We start from the raw sequence: 21,123 nt of genomic DNA on the forward strand, positions 1-21,123 counted from the left end.
TTCTCCTGGTAGTCCCCTAAAGGCCTGTGATTGGTATGCACACCCTTGCCACATCCCACTTTTTGTTTATAATAACAGGTTCTGTTCACTTTCTAAATCATCTGGTGACACCATTCTGTGCTGTCTGCCCACTGAGTTGTAATAGCTAGCCAGGTAAAAGGCTTTTCTTTTCTTTTTTTTTTTTTTTTTTTGGCCAGTCCTGGGGCTTGGACTCAGGGCCCGAGCACTGTCCCTGGCTTCTTCTTGCTCAAGGCTAGTGCTCTGCCACTTGAGCCACAGTGCCACTTCTGGCCATTTTCTGTATATATGGTGCTGGGGAATTGAACACAGGGCCTCATGTATACGAGGCAAGCACTCTTGCCACTAGGCCATATCCTCAGCCCCTAAAAGGCTTTTCTTGAATAAATTTTTTTTTTTCCTGTCTACTTCTGATCTTGTCATTAGTAGAGTGGGCTGAGCTGGTAACAGGAAGAGCAGATGGCAGAAGCTGCAGTGGAGTCATAGCAGTGTTGGATTGCAGTAGCAATCTCAGCGTCCTGACTTATCTAGGATAGTAGGTTATGAGCCACCAGCAAATGTATATATATATATACACAAATATATTTATTTATTATTATTTTTGAAAGAAGGATTCATTATGGATCTGTTTCAGGCTGACCCGAAACTCACTCTGTAGTCCAGGCTGGCCTTGAATTTGAGATCCTCCTGCCTAAGCCTTCTGAGTACTGGGATTATAGGTATTCACAATTATGCCCAGCACAAGATTTAGTAGTTTGTCCAATGTTTCATATCTGAATCAAACTAGGAGGCAGAAACTATACAGTAGTTTAAATAGGAATAGTTTAATATAAATATTTTTTAAGCAGAGATAGCAGAATAACTATATAAAGATGGGGAAAGAACTTAGAGTGTGTCCTAGAAAAGAGGGAGAATACCTAAAGAAAGACTTGAAATTGGGTTTAGACTTTATAGAACAGGAGTTGTTGCAGCCCACTGTATGGCAGGAAACCTTCTGGATTATCCAGGTTAGAACTGGTCCACAGTTACGTTAAGAACGAATCCTGTGGTGCATAGCTGAGTTTGTGCTGATAGGTGGGCACAGAGAGATCTAAAAAGCACTATAATTAAACCTTGTTTGTATGGAATGAAGATTCCGTTTTTGGTTTTTACAAGCCTCATGGAACACTTTCTGTATGATCTGTTAGACCAAGGGTATTAAGATCCGGGACTTTATGTGACTCTCAGCTCCTCAACCAGGAGCTGAACAAAACATGTGGTGGCTGAATCCTGGAGAAAGCTTCACCCTACAGCCACCCAGCATTGGGGATAACCATATGGGACAAATGGACACGAAACTGTAGTCTTCAGAAGACGGTCCAGTCAGCTACCTTTCTACTACAGTGTATCTCCAGTGCCCTCTACTGACGAGTTTGCCATTGTGCCACTGGCAAGGGAAATATTTATTACTGAGCCTGGTAGTGTACACCTATAATCCCAGCACTGAGGAGGCTGAAGTAGGATTGTGAGTTCAAAGTCAGCCTGGGCTCTATAGTAAGACCTTGGCTCCACTCATATCCTCCACAAAAGATAAAAAAGGGGATTTTTGTAGATCAAGTGGCAAAGGGAGAATTTGTAGTTGAAAAGGACTAAACTGATGGCTAGTGCGGTTATGACATCGGCTAACTCCTATACATTATACCCTGGTTTTCTGTCTTTTGTGTAGTGCATTCTTATCCTATTGATTTGAAATGTTTTCTATATTACATATAAATAACAGTATCTGAATACACACTTTAATTTTATTCTGTTCCATTGATGCGTTTGTCTATTTTGTACCCAGACTATGAGTATTTTAATAAGAAATAGTAGTTTCTTTTGTACTTCACTTTAAAAAAAATTGAGACATGTTCTTGCTTCATAACTCATATTGGCCTAATGCAATATATTGCCCAGGCTGTCTTAGAACTCATGATCTTTCTGCTTCAACATTCCAAGTGCTATGACTACTATGATTGCTACTACTGTAGGCTAAGGGTCAAGACCTCTTGAATTTTCTTTCAGAGTTGTCCCTCTCTCCCCACTGAATAAGCTTGTCATGTGTCATAGAAATCCTTTTGAAGATTAATAGTAATGGTGAATTTATAGATTTGAAGGTGTAATTTACTTTGGTAATTATTAATGTTCTTATAAAATTGAATCATGTCCCAAAATATATAAAGAACTGTTTGTAGTTCTGGACATTTCCTCTTTTGAGCAAAGTGTTTTGTTATTTAGCTAAATTTCAACATCAAATTCTATTTGATGTTGTTTTGTGTCAAACTGGTAGCCTCTTTTAGTTTTTGGTTTTATTTTGTGACATGTCACTTTGTAGCCCGGGCTAGTCTGGAACTCATAATCCTCCCGTCTTAGCTTTCCTGGGTGCTAGGATTACAAGTGTATGTGTTACCATGTCTGGCCTGTTGGTAGTTTTAATTTAAGTTGTTGTAGTCTTTTCATATCCTTCTACTGATTTTTTGTACGAATGGTGTACAGAGAGAGTCTGTAGATTAATGGTGAAGGGTATGGTCTCTGTTACTAGTTGCCTGTTTACAATCTCATCTTTGTGACTTTGAGACAATCACTTAACTCTCAGTGTAAATGTTTCCTCCTTAATCAGACAGGATTTCTAAACATAAGTAGAGAACTGGGAGATCTGTTAAACAAATCATCTGATACATTTCGGAGTTTGGCGCTGGGTCTGGCACATTATTAGGTACTATATAACTTTCATTGTCTTGTCTTATCATTATGATTATCATGTTTGCTATTAGCATCGTCATTCTAGCAATGTTATTGTATTCATGTTGTCTTCTGAGGTGGTATTTGCTGAGACAAGCATGGCCATCTCACTTACTGATTTGTTTTGCCCTGTGTAAACTATATAAACTACTAGGCTATTTTCAATATACTTGACTTCTTCCACAAGTCCTTTTCCAATTGAAGTTCTTTCTCCCCTATAGGTGAGATTTCAGAGGTTTGTTTACTTTTCCCCACTTTTTTTCCTCTTCATGATAAATCTGAACATGTTTAGGATCATATTTATTCCTTTTAATTGGTATTATTATTTTATTTCTTTATTTTTTTTTTTCTCAAATTTTTATTTTCAAACTTTATTTCTTTATTTTTATTATGTTTGAGTAGTTGTACAAAAAGAGTTCCAATTTAACATGTCAGTTTATGAGTACAATGCATCTTGATCAATGTCACCCTTTCCATCATTCTCCCCCATCTCGGATTTTATTACTATTTATAATCTACACATAATTATACATATTTGTGGGTATAGACATTTTTCAAGACAAGATATTAAAAAATGTACAACAGAACATTGGATCTCACCGATCATCAGGGAAATTCAAACCAAAACCACAGTGAGGCATCAACTCCCCTCAGTTATGAATGGAGGGCTTACATACATGTGCAAGATGCCCTTGGCCTTGAGCCTCTGTTTCCCTGAATAACTCAGTTACAGAGCACCTTCCTGCTCTGAGGCATGCACCCTCACATTCCCAAGTACCCTATCTGAGTTGAAGATTCTTCTTTGCATCATATTTATTCTTTAAAGAATAAATGGTCAATTAGTGCCTGGAACATTTATTTAACCTTGATAATAGGAGAAAGTTACATGTTCAGTTGATGCTTTTTTAATTGTAAAAACTTTTTTAAAAAAAGAACCTAATTTAAACATCTAGCATTTAAAACTCAATTTTTGTTGCTGTGGCATGGAGCAAAATGAACATATATGTATATATATATGTTATTTTTTTCTTGAGGCCACTAGATATTACATATCATGAAAGTGAAAAAATTTCAAAAATGTTTTAATTTGTTTTATTGAATGAAAATTTGAAGATTTAAAAAAATTTCTTCTTCTGACAATTTTTATTTCTAGGAATCAAGAACCCAGTCTCTGTTGCAAACAGACTGTTGTGTGAAGGACAGAAGGGCAAGCTTTCGGCTGGAAGAATTCCTCCCTGGTAACTACTTTGTTCCTCTGGACTTTTCTTGTGTCTTTGGTCTTTGGTGCATGCAGTGTTTGAAGGCTGTTTAATCCACAGAAGACTAATGATGTTGGGCACACACCAGCAGTAGCATGCCTTTGAAAGTAAGGCATACTTTCTTCTGTGATCTTGGAACATTTTGTACATTTGGTAAGCTTCCACATGGAATAGAATATTGTGGATTAAAGCGTAGGAGGTCAGAGTTAAGTTTTAGCTTTGTAGTTGGTTCTTGAGAAGATTTTGCTCTTGCTGGTTGCCCAGTTGGGATTATTTGATTGCTAAACTTTAAAAGTATCTTACATATTGGAGTCCCACTAAAGTATTGATTTGAGGATATTTCTCAGAATAAAAAGCACATTGAAAATAGTAAATAATCTTGTTGAACCTGTGTTTGGCACTAGTAATCGACGATGCTTTGTCTTTAATCTCACTAAAAACCTAAAAGATTTCTAGGATAGAATTGCAAGACCATAAGATTTTTATATATAAGAAAATTTTATCTATCATAGTTTTAGGGAAAAGGATGATATTTTAAGTAAATTGTGTTGACACAGTGGATTATATAGTGAAAAATATTTAATTCTTGCCTCATCCTTTGGAAAAATACTGAAAAGTAAAGATATGTAGCATAAAATATTGCTTGTGGAGTATAAAACTGTAAACAATCTAAATATCTATGAATGAATGGTTAGAAAATTGCTTTCTAGTCATTTTATTAGAGTCCTTGTGGCATTAAAAATAGATATTTGCATATAACATGGATTAATATTAATATAAGTTTGCTCCAGCTACCATGATAAAATACCTTATATTGAGTGGTTTTAACAGCAGGCATTTATATCTCAGACCTAGAGGTTGGGAAGTTCATATAAAGATCTAGCCTATTTGGTTTCTGGTAAGGGCTTTTTTTCTTGTCTTGCAGATGGCTGCCTTCTTGCTGTGTCTTCACATTGGAAGTGTGATGGGGGAGAGGTTGCATAAGACAGAGATGGAGAGGAAAGGGAGGGATAGGCTATCCTCAATTACTGCGATTTTATCAGGATATAACCCCATTATAAGTTAAGGAGCATCTTACAGTAGTTCTAAAGATCACTGATGATTTGTTTGCTCTTAAAATTCTTTTTGTTTCATTTTGAAGTTTCTATTGCCATGGTTTAAATTTTAACTAATTATTTTCCTGTAGTTTCTAGTCACTTTCAAATCATATTCAGTTTATATTTTATTTCTGACATTTTTGTGTTTATCTCTAGAAGTTTGGTTTGCATTTTTTAAAAAGTGTGCTTTGAACTGGAGGTGTGACTCAGTGTGGTAGAGTGACTGCCTAGGCAAGCACAAGACCCCGAGTTCAAACCCCAGTGCCACCAAAAGTGAATGAGTGACTGAATTGATAAATAAATAAAAGCTTACATATCTTTTTAAAAAGGCTCATTTTTTTTTTGGTAATTATGGCTAGTCTTCTGGCTCATGAGTGGAGTTATAACCTTTTTTTTTTTTTTTAGGGCTACAGCTGTAACTCAGTGGTAGAGGTCTTACCTTGCATGTACAAGGCCTGGGCTCGATTCCTAGTACTGTATAATGGAAATGAACCACAAAAAGAATTGTTTACCAATTCTATAATTTTTGTTATTTCTAGGATGTTTTTAACTGGTTTATTTGCTCATTGTATATTTCGTTTTTCTGATTTTTGTATGCCTAGTAATTTTTTATTGTATTTCAGATATGGTATATTTTAATTTTTGGAATGCTGTATAGTTTTAATTTTAATAATTATGTTCTTGAACTAGATATGGCTATTAGTTAAAAACAGTTGGGATCTTTCTGCTTGAAATCTTTTTGCTTTAAATTTTGTCACATGAGACTAGAAGCATTTGCCTTTGATGTAATATTATCTTGTTATTGAGTTAAAACCTTTTTGGGTACGATAGGAAATGCAGCTAGAAGGCGGCTTTTTTTGTTTTTTTTTTCCAAATTTTATTATCAAACTGATGTACAGAGAGGTTACAGTTTCATACGTTAGGCATTGGATACATTTCTTGTACTATTTGTTACCTTGTCCCTCATACCCCCCTCCCCCCTACCCCTTACCCTTTCCCCCCCTGAGGTGTTCAGTTCACTTACACCAAACAGTTTTGCAAGTATTGCTTTTGTAGTTGTTTGTCTTTTTTTTACCCTGTGTTTCTCAATTTTGGTATTCCCTTTCAATTTCCTAGTTCCAATACCAGTATACACGGTTTCCAATATACTCAGATAAGATTACAGAGATAGTGTAGGTACAACCACAGGAAGGTGATACAAGAACATCATCAATAATAGAAGCTACATATACACATGGGACGTTGAAAGTAGTTACAACTGTGATATAACAATTGTCTCCATAACATGGAGTTCATTTCACTTAGCATCATCTTAGGTGTTCATAAGGGTATAGCTATTGGGCCTTGTGATGCTCTGCTATGACTTGCCTAAACCTGTGCTAATTATTCCCAATAAGGGAGACCATAGAGTCCATGTTTCTTTGGGTCTGGCTCAATTCATTTAGTATAATTTTTTCCAAGTCCTTCCATTTCCTTACAAATGGGACAATGTCATTCCTTCTGATAGAGGCATAAAATTCCATTGTGTATATGTACCACATTTTCCTGATCCATTCGTCTACTGAGGGCATCTGGATTGGTTCCAGATTCTCGCTATGACAAATTGTGCTGCGATGAACATTGTTGTGCTGGTGACATTACTGTGACTTTGTTTGTGGTCTTTTGGATAGATACCCAAAAGTGGGGCTGCTGGGTCATAGGGGAGTTCTATATTTAGCCTTTTGAGGAATCTCCATACTGCTTGCCAGAGTGGCTGAACCAGTTTACATTCCCACCAACAATGAAGTAGGGTTCCCTTTTGGCCACATCCCCTCCAACAATTGTTATTGTTAGTTTTCTTGATATATGACATTCTTACTGGGGTGAAATGGAATCTCAATGTTGTTTTGATTTGCATTTCTTTTATGGCCAGTGATGTAGAGCATTTTTTCATATGTCTCCTGGCCATTCTCATTTCCTCATCAGAGAAGTCTCTTTGTAAGTCTTTAGCCCACTTGATGAGGGGGCTATTGGTTCTCTGCGGTGTTGTTTTGGAAGAGGGTAATTTTTTTAGTTCTGCATATATTTTAGATATGAGGCCTTTGTCCGTTTAGAAGACAGCTTTTTATTCTAGCTTCTAGAACCCTGTACTTTGATTACTCCTGATTTTGTCTGAACATGGGGACTATTTTCTTTAGAACTGTTATTTATTTTGGATAATTTTCTTCTATGTACATTCTGAACTCCATTTACCTGAAGAGTAGAAGAGTTCTCTGTGCAGATTTCTGGGGTCCTCTTTCTAAGCAGCTTCTTTCTCTCTGGTAGTTGGTCATTGTGGCCTCTCTTGATTGCCCCGCTCTGGCCAACCTAGACATTGCTGGGATCCTGTGGAATGGTTTAGAAACTTTCTCAGTAATGAAAGTGAACACTATGCACTCATTTGTATTGTTTCTTCTTTCTTAAAGATGATTGTCCTCTGATGTCTAATGTCTAAAATTATCTTATTATTATTATTTTTTTGCCAGTCCTGGGGCTTGAACTCAGGGCCTGGACACTGTCCCTGGCTTCTTTTTGCTCAATGCTAGCACTCTGCCACTTGAGCCACAGCACCACTTCTGGCCTTTTCTATATATGTGGTGCTGAGTAATTGAACCGAGGGCTTCATGTATACAAGGCAAGCACTCTTGCCACTAGGCCATGTTCCCAGCCCTAAAATTGTTTTTTTTTTTTTTAAATATATATTTTCTCTGTTTTTCTCATTGATTCTCTTGTGCCATCATGTCCAAACATAGAAATTGCATGCATACTTTGAAGTTTGCTAATATAACTATGATTTAAAAAAAAAGAAATAGGCAAGTAATCAAGCAAGCAAGCAAAGACTGGGTGCAGTGGCTCACACTTGTAATCCCAGTTAATCAGGAATCAGAGAAGCCATTCTGAGCCAAAATTAGTCTTAACCAATAAGCTAGGTGAGAATTGTTTTGAAAATTTCTGTAAAAGGAGTTTGAGGAATATACAGAAATTAAGGAATAGTAAGAGTTCTTACTATTTAATATGTTACATTTCATATATTTCAAGTGCATCAGTTACCTTCTTTTTTATACGGTTTATGGCTGTAAGCTTTAAATAAGCATGGCCTAATTTGTCTTTTAAAGTTTTTCTTGTGATAAGAAAATGATAGGAATCCTTTTTTTTTTTTTTTGCCGGTTCTGGGGCTTGAACTCAGAGCCTTAGTACTGTCCCTTGCTTCTCTTTGCTCAAGGCTAGCACTCTACCACTTGAGCAGCAGCACCATTTCTGGCTTTTTCTATATACGTGGTGCTGAGGAATTGAACCCAGGGCTTAAGGTGAACACTTTACCACTAGGCCATATTCCCAGCTGTGAACCCATTTTTAAGTTTAAAAAGATTATTTTTGACACATGTAATATATTTTAATGATTGGAGTTTCTGAGCATTTTGGGAATATATTGAATCCTTAAATTGCACATTTGTAGTGATATAAAAACATAGTTCTTTGGAAATGGGTTGTCTGTTCATAATGCACATTCCTACTTTTGTCCAGATAGACTATTCCAGGTGTTTTGCTTTGCAGGCCCTTGTAGAAGTATTTCAAAAGTTTTTTTTTGTTGTTGTTGTTTTTGTTGTTGTTGTAGCCAGTCCTGGGCTTTGAACTCAAGCCTGGCTACTGTCCCTGAGCTTCTATTTGCTCAAGGCCAGCACTCTACCACTTGAGCCACAGTGCCACGTCTGTCTTTTTCTGTTTATGTGGTACTGAGGAATTGAACCCAAAACATCATGCTTGCATGCTAGGCAAGTACTCTACCATTAAGCCACAGAGTTTTAATTAACCCTACCTCAGTGTTGGTCTTAGCAGAATTCTGCTGATTTGCTTCTAACATGTTAGGCCTAATTAATGTAAAATTTAAGATGAAAATAACACAAAGAAAATATTGTCCTTTAATGTAGGAAATGTGATGTAATTTGTTAATTTACTTAATATCTTGAAGCTGTTTATTTAATATTTGTTGTGCTTTAGGCATTGTCCTAGATTAAGAATTATTCATCCCTTCTCCCTCATGAGATTATTTTAGCACCCCCTCCCCCAATGCAGGTGCTTCTTGGAATGTTTGTGATTTTCTAAGAGGTTGGAATAAAGTACTACCTCTTCTTTTTTTTTTGGCCAGTCCTGGGGCTTGGACTCAGGGCCTGAGCACTGTTCCCTGGCTTCTTCTTGCTCAAGGCTAGCACTCTGCCACTTAAGCCACAGCGCCACTACTGGCCATTTTCTGTATATGTGGTGCTGGGGAATCGAACCCAGGGCCTCATGTATATGAGGCAAGCACTCTTGCCACTAGGCCATATCCCCAGCCCAAGTACCACCTCTTCTTGAGGCAAGAAGAATACAAGATGAACTAGGGAGAGAGTGAGAATCAGATCACTTTGGAAGCTTATAGACTTCTGATAAAAGGTAGTCATCACATGAAATTTTATGAGTTTGAAGTAGAAGATTGTCATTATTATTGATGGATGGTTTGAATGATGAAAGTAGTAATATTGATCAAGATGTGTAATACTTATAAACTGGAAAAAGGCTTCTCTTTGAAGAGTCAGAAGAAAGCTTAAGAAAAATTTAGGTTGGTATTTAATTTAATTTTGGAGAAAGTGATTTTTAGTATACATTTTAGCACAAATTTCTGCTAAAATAATATTAAAAGTTATACGACATTTTGTGTTGATAACTGTTAGACAATTTTAGACTATTTTTTGTAGTAAGAAAAGATCATATATTATAAGCATACTAAAAGTATATAATAGTATAATATTCTTAAATGACATCCAAATATTTGCCTTTGTGGGAATGCCTAAAATATTTAAAAATTTTCATAGTTAGATTGTATAAAATTTATTTAGAATCACATTTATAGATGAAGCAAAGAGAAAATAAAGCTAAACATATTAGGTAAAATGTCAGATTCCAGATATAAGGATTGCATTTAAATGACTAATCAATGCTGAGAATATAAGATTGAGCTCCAAACTCTTACCTTGATCATTGAGTTTACTATTTTGACATCTTTGATGTCTTCACAGTAAGAAAAGCTTTTTTAAGAAATCAAGTTATTTTTCTAGAAGAAAGAATTACTAACTGCCACCAGAACAACTCAAATCTACATTTATCTATTTTAGGAACACTTGGGTTTTATATGGTAGACTGTTTTTTCTAAAATTTTTATTATTATAAAGTGATGATGTACAATGTCCCGCCTCCCTCCTCACTGTTTCCCAGTTTTTTCTTCCATTTTTATTTATTTATTTTTTGCAGTAGATAAATTACAGATATAAAATTAGGAAGTCAGTTTTTTTTTTTTTTTTTTTTTTTGGAGGAGTAATACTGTGGTTTGAAATTTAGGGTCTTGTACTTTTGGGGCAAGTATTCTACCACATGAGCCATGCCTTTATTTTCAGAATACTTTAGTTTTTTGTTTTTTTTAATAAAGGCATGCAGAAGTCATTTACTCTGGGTGCGCGTGCGCGCGCACGTGTGTGTGTGTGTGTGTGTGTGTGTGTGTGTGTGTGTGTGTGCACGTGCCATTCCTAAGGCAGGCTTGAACTCAGGGTGTGATTACTATCTCTGAGCTCTGAGTCTGGTTGATGGCCTACTCCTCGAACCACAGTTCCACTTCTGGCTTTTTTAGGTGGTTAATTGGAGAGAAGATTCTTATGGACTTTCATGTTCAGGATGGCTTTGAACCATGATCCCCAGAATTCAGTAGCTAGGATTACAGCTGTGCGCCATCTGTGTCCAGCTAAGCCAACAGCCTTTCTCTACTCTCCTTTTTCGATGCTTTCTCCTTTCCTACATTTATGTTTATTAAAAAACAATTATTGGAACTAAATGTTTAGTTTCTCATTGGAACCATTTTGATAAGTTTCTGAGTGTCTGCTTACATTTTATTTTGCCATTTTGTTACTGGTCTTATTGACAGTCAGATCATAAGACTTTTAATATGTATTACTATTGAGTTTTTAGTGTTTGAATGATTAGAATAACAGAAACAAAAATACTGAAAAACTTACAAGCAGGCACAAATTCAAGGAATCCATTACTAGCTGGCTGAGATCTCTTTTAGTAGCTGGCAATGGAAGAAGATGAAATGATTGATTATTATAATCACTGTTGGCTATTACTTATGTGCTTCAAGTTACTCAGGGACTAGGTTGTTAATTATCCCTCATGCTATTTGAAATCTGTAAGCCATATTGTTATATTAAAACTTGCAGTTTAGGCCTTTAAAATTGCATTTGATATATATGCCATAGTACTTAGTCACCGTAGTAAAAATGACTTAGGGGGTTGTGCATGTATTCTTGTTACACTGAGGCTTAGAAATATAAGTGTATATTCAGGTATTGGAGCATCTCTACATGTATGTACATATAGATGTATGTACATCTTAACTTTGAGTGGATCTAGTTAATTTGTTAAGTAGGCAATCCATATTTGAAGCCATTCACTTTAATCTGATTAAATCTTGTGAAATAAACTCAGAGTCCTATTGATGTAATTGATGTAAGATAAATTTTCACATATTCTTCTGGGAGGTCAATTATTTTTTCTATTGTATTAATTTTTTCCAAATTTTACTCAACAAATATTATTCATGAGGAAAATTTAAACTTGGAGCATGTACCTATCTCATTTTGAGTTAACTCTAGAATTATATCTATATGTATGATTTCTTTCAGATGATCCTACTTGTATTACTTTACTATGTGGAAGATGACCCTATGCATTTTTAAAAGAATAATTATTTCTGTTGTTAGCTTTTTAGTTGGAGAAGGTGCCTACAGATGGGCAGTGGATCACGGGATTCCCTCTTGCCCTCCTAACATCATGACCACCAGTGAGTAAAACCTTCACACATTAAGCTCTATGAAATACACACTGACATTCTTACATTGTATCTGTTATGGCCCATATAGTTCAATATTTAAGGAAGAATGCTGAAATTTTATGACTAAAAGATATACCCAAAGTTACATGATTTTTAAGCCGCATTTATATTCTTGAGGTATTTGTTGCTTTTTTATGCCTTTATAGAAGTACTATTATGTTTATTCCCTTTTAACTGTGTAAGGGCTAAATATATCTTGTTACTCTGGATGATGTCTAGAGAAATGAACATAATACATTGTAGGTTCAAATACCTGTAACTCGGCAGAGATTTCACTATCTGATAAATAGTATAGATCAAAAGCTTTACATTTGTTCTGCTTCTAGTAACCTGCCATTGGAGAAATAGATGACAATTTATGTAGAAAAATGCTCAATGAACATGATTAAGAATAAGTAATCTCGATCTAGGCCAGTGACTCAAGTGTGTAATCCTGGTGAGATCCAGAGAATCATGGTCTGAGGCCAGCCTGGACTGAAGTCCAAGTGCTCATCTTCAAAATGACCAGCAAGAAGCATGATGGGGGATATGGATCAAGTAGTAAAAAGCCAGCCAAAGAAGCAGGCCGAGCAGATATAAGGCCCTGAATTCAATCCCTAGTATTGGCCAAAACAAACAAATGGACAAACAAATAAATATCCTAAAGATTTTTGTAGGTCATCATATATATATATATGTATATATGTGTGTGTGTATGTATATATATATATGTATATATATATATATATATATATTTTTTTTTTTTTTTGGCCAGTCCTGGGGCTTGGACTCAGGGCCTGAGCACTGACTGCCCTTGGCTTCTTTTTGTTCAAGGCTAGCTCTCTGCCACTTGAGCCACAGCGCTACTTCTGGCCATTTTCTGTATATGTAGTGCTGGGGAATTGAACCCAGGGCTTCATGTATACGAGGCAAACACTCTTGCCACTAGGCCATATCCCCAGCCCCCATCATATATTTTTATAATGAGATATTACAGAGTAACTATAAATTCTTGTGAAGACTCATGTTCGATAATGATTAAAAAAAAGATGCAAGTCCTCTGAATATCTAAAATATTTATCAAAACAAGTTCCAGGAAATGGAAATATTTTTTGTTGTAATTCTTTGTGGTGTTTTTTTTGGGGGGAGGGGCAGTTCCTTCACTATCTATAGCTGAATAAAATGTCATCCCAACCTTAGTGGCATAAGCAACATTTGCTTGCTCTCAATTTTCTAATCTAGGTTTGGCATTCCCCCAGTAGTTTTTCTGCTGTTCTTGTTGGCATTCTAAAAAGCTAGAGAAAATAATGAAGATCATCTGCCTTTTTTTTTGTTGTTATTGATTGTTAGGCTTGAACTAGGGACCTGGGCTCTGTCCCTGAGCTCTTTTTCTCAAGAGCCACTTGAGCCACAGTACCATTTCTGGCTTTTTTGGTGCTTAATTGGAGATAAGAGTCTCAAGACTTTTCTGCCCAGGTTGACTTTGAACTACTGTCTTCAGATCTTCAGTAGCTAGGATTACAGGTGTGAACCACTGACACTTGGCCTGCTAATTGCTTTTTAAGTGAAGGTGTATCATCAAATTTGAGTCTAATTTAATCAAATGTAAAAGTAAATGATTAAATCTAAGAAAAGCAAGCTATAAAAATATGTTAAAAAATACATTTCTTCTTCCCTTCTCTTCTCTCTCGTCAAACCTCCTCTTGTGCTGGACAGCAGTTTGCTCTCCTCCCGATAAACTCTTTTCTTCCTGAAAAAAAAAAAATGGAAGCCATGATTTTATTTTATTGGTCCTACAAATGTATTATGTTTAAAATGAATTCTAATGCAGCTGAACATTGTAATATAGGGGAATTGGAAAGAAGTGTGTGTGTGTGTGTGTGTGTGTGTGTGTGTGTGCATATATGTGGCCAGGAAGAGCATTATAAATTCTCAGACTCTCACTATTTCTGCCTTAAGATATTTCTAATACATTTTACACATCAGGCAAAAAAATAAGCTATCTGCCAGTCTGTGTGTGTGTGTGTGTGTGTGTGTGTGTGTGTGTGTGTGTGTGTATTTGTAGAGAATTGGCACCTGCTAGTCCATCCTTACTAGGTCTGCTGCTTAGCTGTCATCCCTGGACTTGATCTCCCTTTCACCTTAGGACTCCCTTTGCCTCTCTCTAGTATCAAATTCTTGGTATCCTGGAGCTTGTGTGTTTTTCTTTCTTGTCTATTTTTTTTACATATGAGACTAGAAATCATTTTCCCGTAAGGTTTTGAAGAAAGTATTCTCTTATCATCTGGTTTCCAGTCTGTTTTGCAAGACTCTTAGTTCTTGTGTATTTTATCTCTGGAGGGAAGCTCTTAATTCTCATGTTTTGTTTATTGCAATGAATCATCTTACAATTTTTTTTTCTTTCTTCTTTTCATTCTTTATGCTGGGTACTCATTTTGTTTTTGTTTGGAAAATCACGTGCTTTGGTTTGAGGAAATTAAGCAAAGTTTGGGAAGTAAATTTGTCCTCCATATTTTGTTTTTCTAATTACTATTTTCACAAATATTTAATTTTGGTTTTAAAATACTTAATTTCTAGAGCTACATCCTTAATTACCTTAAGCAAAATAATAATCTGGGAATTGTGTTGTGGCTTAAGTTGGTAGAATGCCAGCCAGCCTTGGGTAAAAGCCAGAGAAGAGCAGGAGTTCCCAGTTAAAGACCCAGTACCAGCATGTGCTCTCAGGTGTGCCTGCATGCGTGCATGCACACGTGTGTGTGCACACACACACTATTCTTTTTTTTTTGTCCATTATGGGGCTTGAACTCTAGGTGTAGGCACCATCCTTGAGCTCTTTTTGCTCAAGGCTAGCACTGTATCATTTTGAGCCACAGAGTCTCCAAAATATTTTAGAATACAACGAGACTTATCCTAAATAATTTGCTCAGACTTCCAAGATTTTTCTTATTATTTTTTTACTTAACATTCCATTCATTTATACTTAATATTGCTTCCTTTGTGAAGATTTTTATTTTTGTTGCAGAACATTGCCACATCTGTGGATATAGCTTAGTATTAGAGTTCTCACTTGCTTAGCGTGAACCTGGGTTTGATTCCCATTACTGAAAAAATGGATGATAATACCATTCCTTTTGGCCTGAAATTTCCTTTAACAGTTCTGATAGTTTCTGATAGTGTAGGTGTGTGCTCTCACAAGCTCTTACTTGTCATTCTCTGAAAAAGTGCTTTATTTTGCCTGCTTGCCTTTCCTTCCTTCCTTCCTTCCTTCCTTCCTTCCTTCCTTCCTTCCTTCCTTCCTTCCTTCCTTCCTTCCTTCCTTCCTCCCTTCCTGCTTGCCTCCCTCCCTCCCTGCCTCCCTCCCTCCCTCCCTCCCTCCCTTCCTTCCTTTCTTGTCTTTGTGCTGATGCCTCGATTTACAATCAGAGCTTTTCTCTCTCTCAGGTGATATTCTACCATGTGAGTCATGCCTTCAGTTCAACTTTTTTCTTGTTAATTGGATATGGAGTCTGCTAAACTTTTCTTCTTGGGTGGGCTTTGAACTGTGGTCCTGAGGTCACAGTCTCCTTTGTTGCTAGGATTATACGTTTATGTTAACAGTGCCCAGGTTATTTTGCATCTAGTATTAAGATAACATTTTTGCTGGACATAGAATTCTACAGGCGTCGATTTTTCTCTTTTAGAACACTTTTTCTACAAATGAAAAAATATAGTATCTAACATAAGTTTTACTATTTTAGCCATTTTAAAGTGCATCATTCATTTGTATGAAGTGTATTCACAGTGTTATGCAATCACTATCCATTATCACATCTTCAGTTTTTGTAATCTCATGTAAAAACTGTTTAAACACTATCTAGTCCTCTATTCTTATTAGTTCTCAGTAATCTCTATTCTACTTTCTGTCGCCATGAACTTACCTATTCTAGATGTCTCTTATACATGGATTAATATAACATTTGTCTTTTGTGTTGATTTACTGGTAAATGTCTTTACAGTTCATATATGTTGTAGCATTGATCAGAATTGGTTTTTTTGTAGCCTAATTATATTCTATTATCCTCATCTATTCTGTTTTTCTCCTTGTTCTCATCTTCCTCCTTTTTCTTTCTTTTTAAATTGTTATTGTAAAGATGATGTACAGAGGGGTCACAATTACATAAGTCAGGTAATGAGTACATTTGTTTTTGATCAGTGTTACAGAAAACAAAAACAGTGATAAAGGAGAAAAACAAAAACAAATCCAAGAAACAAAATAGCAAAAAACCTCCTCTTTCCATTTCTTGGAGCTACCAGCACAACCATGTTCAGTGCAGCATTTTGTACCATAGCAAAGATGTGGAATCAACTCACATGCCCCCCAAATGGATCAAGAAAATATGGCATATATGTACAATGGAATTCTATGCTCCCATCAGAAAGAATGATGATGTACTACTTATAAGGAAATGAAAAGACATGGAAAAATTATACTAAGTGAAGTAAGCTAGACCCAAAGAAATATAGGTTGCATGGTTTCCTCCATTTGTTGTAACTAGCATGTGTCTACAAATCTACAAGTAAACACAATGGATGGAAAATGACAAAAAAAAATCGCTTGAATATGGCAAGTTAAGCAGGACTCTAAATATTCACACAGTGAGACCAAAGGAGGATATTCTTAGGAGAGGATCACAAAGGCTCAAAAGCTATGTGCATGTGATCATATAAAATGATACGTAGTGAGAACTACTTTATTGTTGATTGAATTTGCACATGCTAGATAAGCACTCTGTCACTGATTTATATTCCCAGTCCATTGTGTCCTTTTTGCATACAAGAAGTATACCCAAAGCCTAACGTATGAAATTGTAACCTCTCTGTACATCAATTTGACAATGAAATTTAAAAAAAGAAGTTGTTATAGTTCTTTGGTTTCTCTTATTTCTCATAGGAGTCAGCTATTTTTTTTTAATCATTGCTTCTCTGTAGGTATTTTCTTGGGCTTTTTCCTTTCCTGCCTCTCATTGCTTTTAAGATATTATCTTTGGGGCTCGGGATATGGCCTATCTTTGGTTTTCAGCATTTTGACCATGCATGTCTAGTTGTGATTTTTGTTTTACATAGTTTTTCTATGTTTGCTAGATCTGTGGATTATTGTATAAATCAAACTTGAAAATTTTCTTCTTGTATTTTTGTTGCTGGGGTTCTCCATCATCCTTTACTGCAATTTCCAGTATGCATATGTTAAACCATTTGATACTGTAACATGACACTGTCAATTTAAAAAGAAATCTTCTTTCTATGTTTTCTGTATTAGAAAGAGTTCTCCAGAGAAATTGGACCAATAGAAAATAGATGAATTATAAAGAATTGATTGATAAAATTGTGGAGATTGATGAGTCTCAAGATCTGTGAGATCATTCAACAAGCTGGAGATGAGTCTCCAGACTCCAGCAGAGTCACTGATAGTTTCATCTTGAAGAGACACACCGTCAATATTTTGGAAGAGCTGATGTTTCAATGTGAAGGAAGGGAAATGTAGATGTTTTAGTTCAAAGTAGCTTAGGCAGGAGAAATTTTTTCCTCTACTGACAGAGGGCACAGGTCTGTTAGGGAAGATAATATGGTTTTGTAACATGCAATCTTGTTTAAGAAACACAGGAACAGCTAGAATGTTTAACCAATATCTGGATACTCCATGGCCCAGTCAAGTTAATCATCACACTTTTGTTTGTATAATTTTTGTTGAATTTTCTTCAAATTCATCAACCTTTTCTTCTTCAGTCTCTATGTCTTCAATGTGATATTGATCTTTTGAAAATGTCTTAAAACCATTGCATTTTAGCTGGCGTGTGGTCCTAGCTGATACTCAGGTGGCTAAAGATGGAAGTTTGAAGCCATTCCAGGCAGAAAAGTCCATGATATTCTTATCTCCAATTAGCTAACAAAATCCTTGAGGTAGATCTATGGCTGGAGTGTTAGAGTGTTAGCTTTGAGCAAAAAAAGCTCAAGGATAGCACCAAGGCCCTGAATTCAAGGCTCTCCTCCTGCACACAAAATATAGTACTTGTGTTTTGATTCTAAGATTTCCTTTTTTTCTTACAGTTTTCATATTGTCTTAAAATTCCCCATATTTTATTCATTGTACACATTTTAAATTTATTTGTTGTTTTTATTTTAAAATTCTGCAGCACATTTTTTTTGTTTTGCTGTATACCATGTATACTTTTCCAGATCACAAACTATAGTGTTGTAGATGATAATGCCTTTGAGGTTATGTATTTATTTTTCTTTGAAGAATATTGGGATTTTTTTGTAGCATGTAATTAAATTATTTGCAGATCATCTTTTTTGTTACAACTTGTTTTGAGGTTTGGTTAAAGGGGGCATATGTATTTTTGTCTTTATCATAGAGTTTTGCCTACCCTGATGAAATTGGGGCTTTTGTGGGTTTCACTTGAAGCTTCAAAGTTTAAACTATGGTTTTTATAAAGTAGACATGTAACAAAATGTCTCTCAGCTCTTCAGGTGCTGTATTTTTTATTATTCATCTTTATGGACTCTTGTAGTCTCTATCATCAGGATTTTTCTACAGATCTAGGATTTGAGGAATGTTTATATAGATTTTGTAGCTTATACATCTCCAAGATGGCTTCCTAAATATCTAGCTGCTGTGTCCCAAATTTCTTATCTCACGTCAGTATATCTTAGCTTCCTACTTGAGCTCTTTCTTCTGTACATTTTATAGTATGATGAGTGTCTTTTGGGGAAAGTACATGAATGTCATTCTTAGAGTACTTACTGTATTTTTTTTCTTTTATTGGTTGAGTCCTCTGCTAAATTTATCAATTTTTCTTGAGCTCAGAGTCTGTAGCTACTGAGGCTGAGATCTGAGGATCACAGTTTGAAACCAGACTCTGAGCTCAAGAAAAATCGATAAATTTAGCAGAGGACTCAACTGTGATCCTCAGATCTCAGCCTCAGTAGCTAGGATCACAGGTGTGAGCCACCGGCACCTGGCAAATCTTGTTCCCAGCAAATCTGGCATCTTTTGTTTTTCTTTAAATTGTTTTTACTTCCTTTGAATTTTTTTTTTCTTTTTGCTAGTCCTGGGGCTTGCACTTAGGGCCTGAGCACTGTCCCTGGCTTCTTTTTGCTCAAGACTAGTACTCTACCACTTGAGTCACAGCGTCACTTCTGGCCTTTTCTTTATATGTGGTACTGAGGAATTGAACCTAGGGCTTCATGTATACGAGGTAAGCACTCTACCTCTAGGCCATATTCCCAGCCCCCTTTAAAAGTTTTCTTTTTAAGAGTTTGTGATTATTAACAGTATGTAGGATAGTCTTAATAGAAACTCTTTCTTCATACCAGGAGATGGAATATGTGCTTTTGAAATACATGTTATTACCAAATATCATACAAGTAATACAATAATAAAATACTATTGTGTGTATTATATAATGCTATAGAAAATATTATATTTACATTATTACTATATTTAAATAAGTACATATTATAAAAGAGTAGATTATTTGAACATATCTATCACTTAAATAGTTTTTTGTTTTTTTTTTTGCCAGTCCTGGGCCTTGGACTCAGGGCCTGAGCACTGTCCCTGGCTTCTTCCCGCTCAAGGCTAGCACTCTGCCACCTAAGCCACAGCGCCCCTTCTGGCCGTTTTCCATATATGTGGTGGTGGGGAATCGAACCGAGAGCTTCATGTGTAGGAGGCAAGCACTCTTGCCACTAGGCCATATTCCCAGCCCCTTCACTTAAATAGTTTTTAATGGATATATTTATGAAGTTTAATATATTTTTTACATTGCCTTCCATTTATTTGATAAATTGGCAGCTTTACATTTGCCCAATAGCTTTTGCAATAAAGTAGTATAATTTTCTAAGTAATGCCTGCCATTACACATAATACTTTTTAAAAATTTAATTTTACTGTAAAGGTGATGTACAAAGGAGTTATAGTTACATATGTAAGGTAATGAGTACATTTCTTATTGAATATTGTTACCCCTCCCTTGCTTTGCTCCTACTTTCCCTCCCCTCCAACCTCCTTGCCCCTCAAGTTGTAAAGTTAATTTCCAACATAGTGTCTCATGAATATTGCTGTTGCATTGGTTTACCCCTTGTCCTTTGTCTCACCATTTTATTATTCCCTTTCCCTTCCTCATATCAGATAAGTGTATATACAAGACACAGGACACCAAAATTAAAAACAGTGACAACAGGAAAATAATAATGAAAGAAAAAGAAAATAATTTCACACAGCACATTAAACAAAAACAACAACGAAGGAGAAAGCCTCTTGTTTCCATATCCTGATACTCATTTGGATTAGTATAATTTTAAATGGAATATGATATTCTGACATATTTATATTAGGTTGTGACCTAATAAGGATCATGTGTATAATGAAGAGCCCATTCAGATTTCTGCTTTAAGATCGATACTGTTATGGTTAGTTATATTTAACCTACTCTGTCAGAGACCACCAGAACTTATTCCTCCTATAATATAGTAACATTCGACCTTACCAAGACTACTTAAGATACTTTGGAATTCACAGATTTTCTTTAATTAGGGTTGTTTCTGGAAAATTATTATGTTCCTTTGCAGTGTTCCAGTTTCCTGAGTTTTCAATGCATTTATTGTCATTCTAGAGTAGTTTACATCATGAATGACTTTGTTTAGATGGTTGTAGAGCATCAAGTGGTAGGTAGTTTGGTTTTGGTACGTAGTTTGGTTCTGAATATGCATAGAGATACAGCTTTCTTGTGATTAGTTGGGCAGTAACAAGTTTTAGCAATCACAGCAGATGAACCCTTGGTTTAACTGTAGGAATTGGGGAGGTAGGGAGTTGGAGCCATGGCACCACTGGGGATGCATGTGTTTAGGCTTCTTGGAGATGAGTTTGGATCTCAGTGACCCCAGTGATGTCATATCATAGATATAGATAGATGTGCCATGCTGAAACAAGTGCCAATGGTGGTGTAGGTTCAGTTCTAGTTATGATTCTGAGAGTGTGGACCATGGAGGAGTATATCCTCAGGTGCCATGGTGGTTACTCGTTAGTGGCGTT

At 35.9% G+C, this 21,123-nt stretch overlaps 1 protein-coding gene across 5 annotated transcripts in view; it reads left to right on the top strand.

Annotated features, from left to right (window-relative positions):
* The window catches only part of Tasp1 (taspase 1), a 208,123-nt gene that overhangs the window by 37,679 nt on the left and 149,321 nt on the right, over positions 1 to 21,123 (top strand). For all 5 annotated transcript variants that reach the window (XM_048348782.1, XM_048348785.1, XM_048348784.1 and 2 more), the window contains 2 exons: positions 3,932 to 4,016; positions 11,941 to 12,020. In XM_048348782.1, the coding sequence (XP_048204739.1) occupies positions 3,932 to 4,016; positions 11,941 to 12,020 (165 nt within the window). The remainder of the gene's footprint in view (positions 1 to 3,931; positions 4,017 to 11,940; positions 12,021 to 21,123) is intronic.

The sequence above is a fragment of the Perognathus longimembris genome, chromosome 6 (assembly GCF_023159225.1).
Source record: "Perognathus longimembris pacificus isolate PPM17 chromosome 6, ASM2315922v1, whole genome shotgun sequence".
Classification (NCBI taxonomy): domain Eukaryota; kingdom Metazoa; phylum Chordata; class Mammalia; order Rodentia; family Heteromyidae; genus Perognathus; species Perognathus longimembris.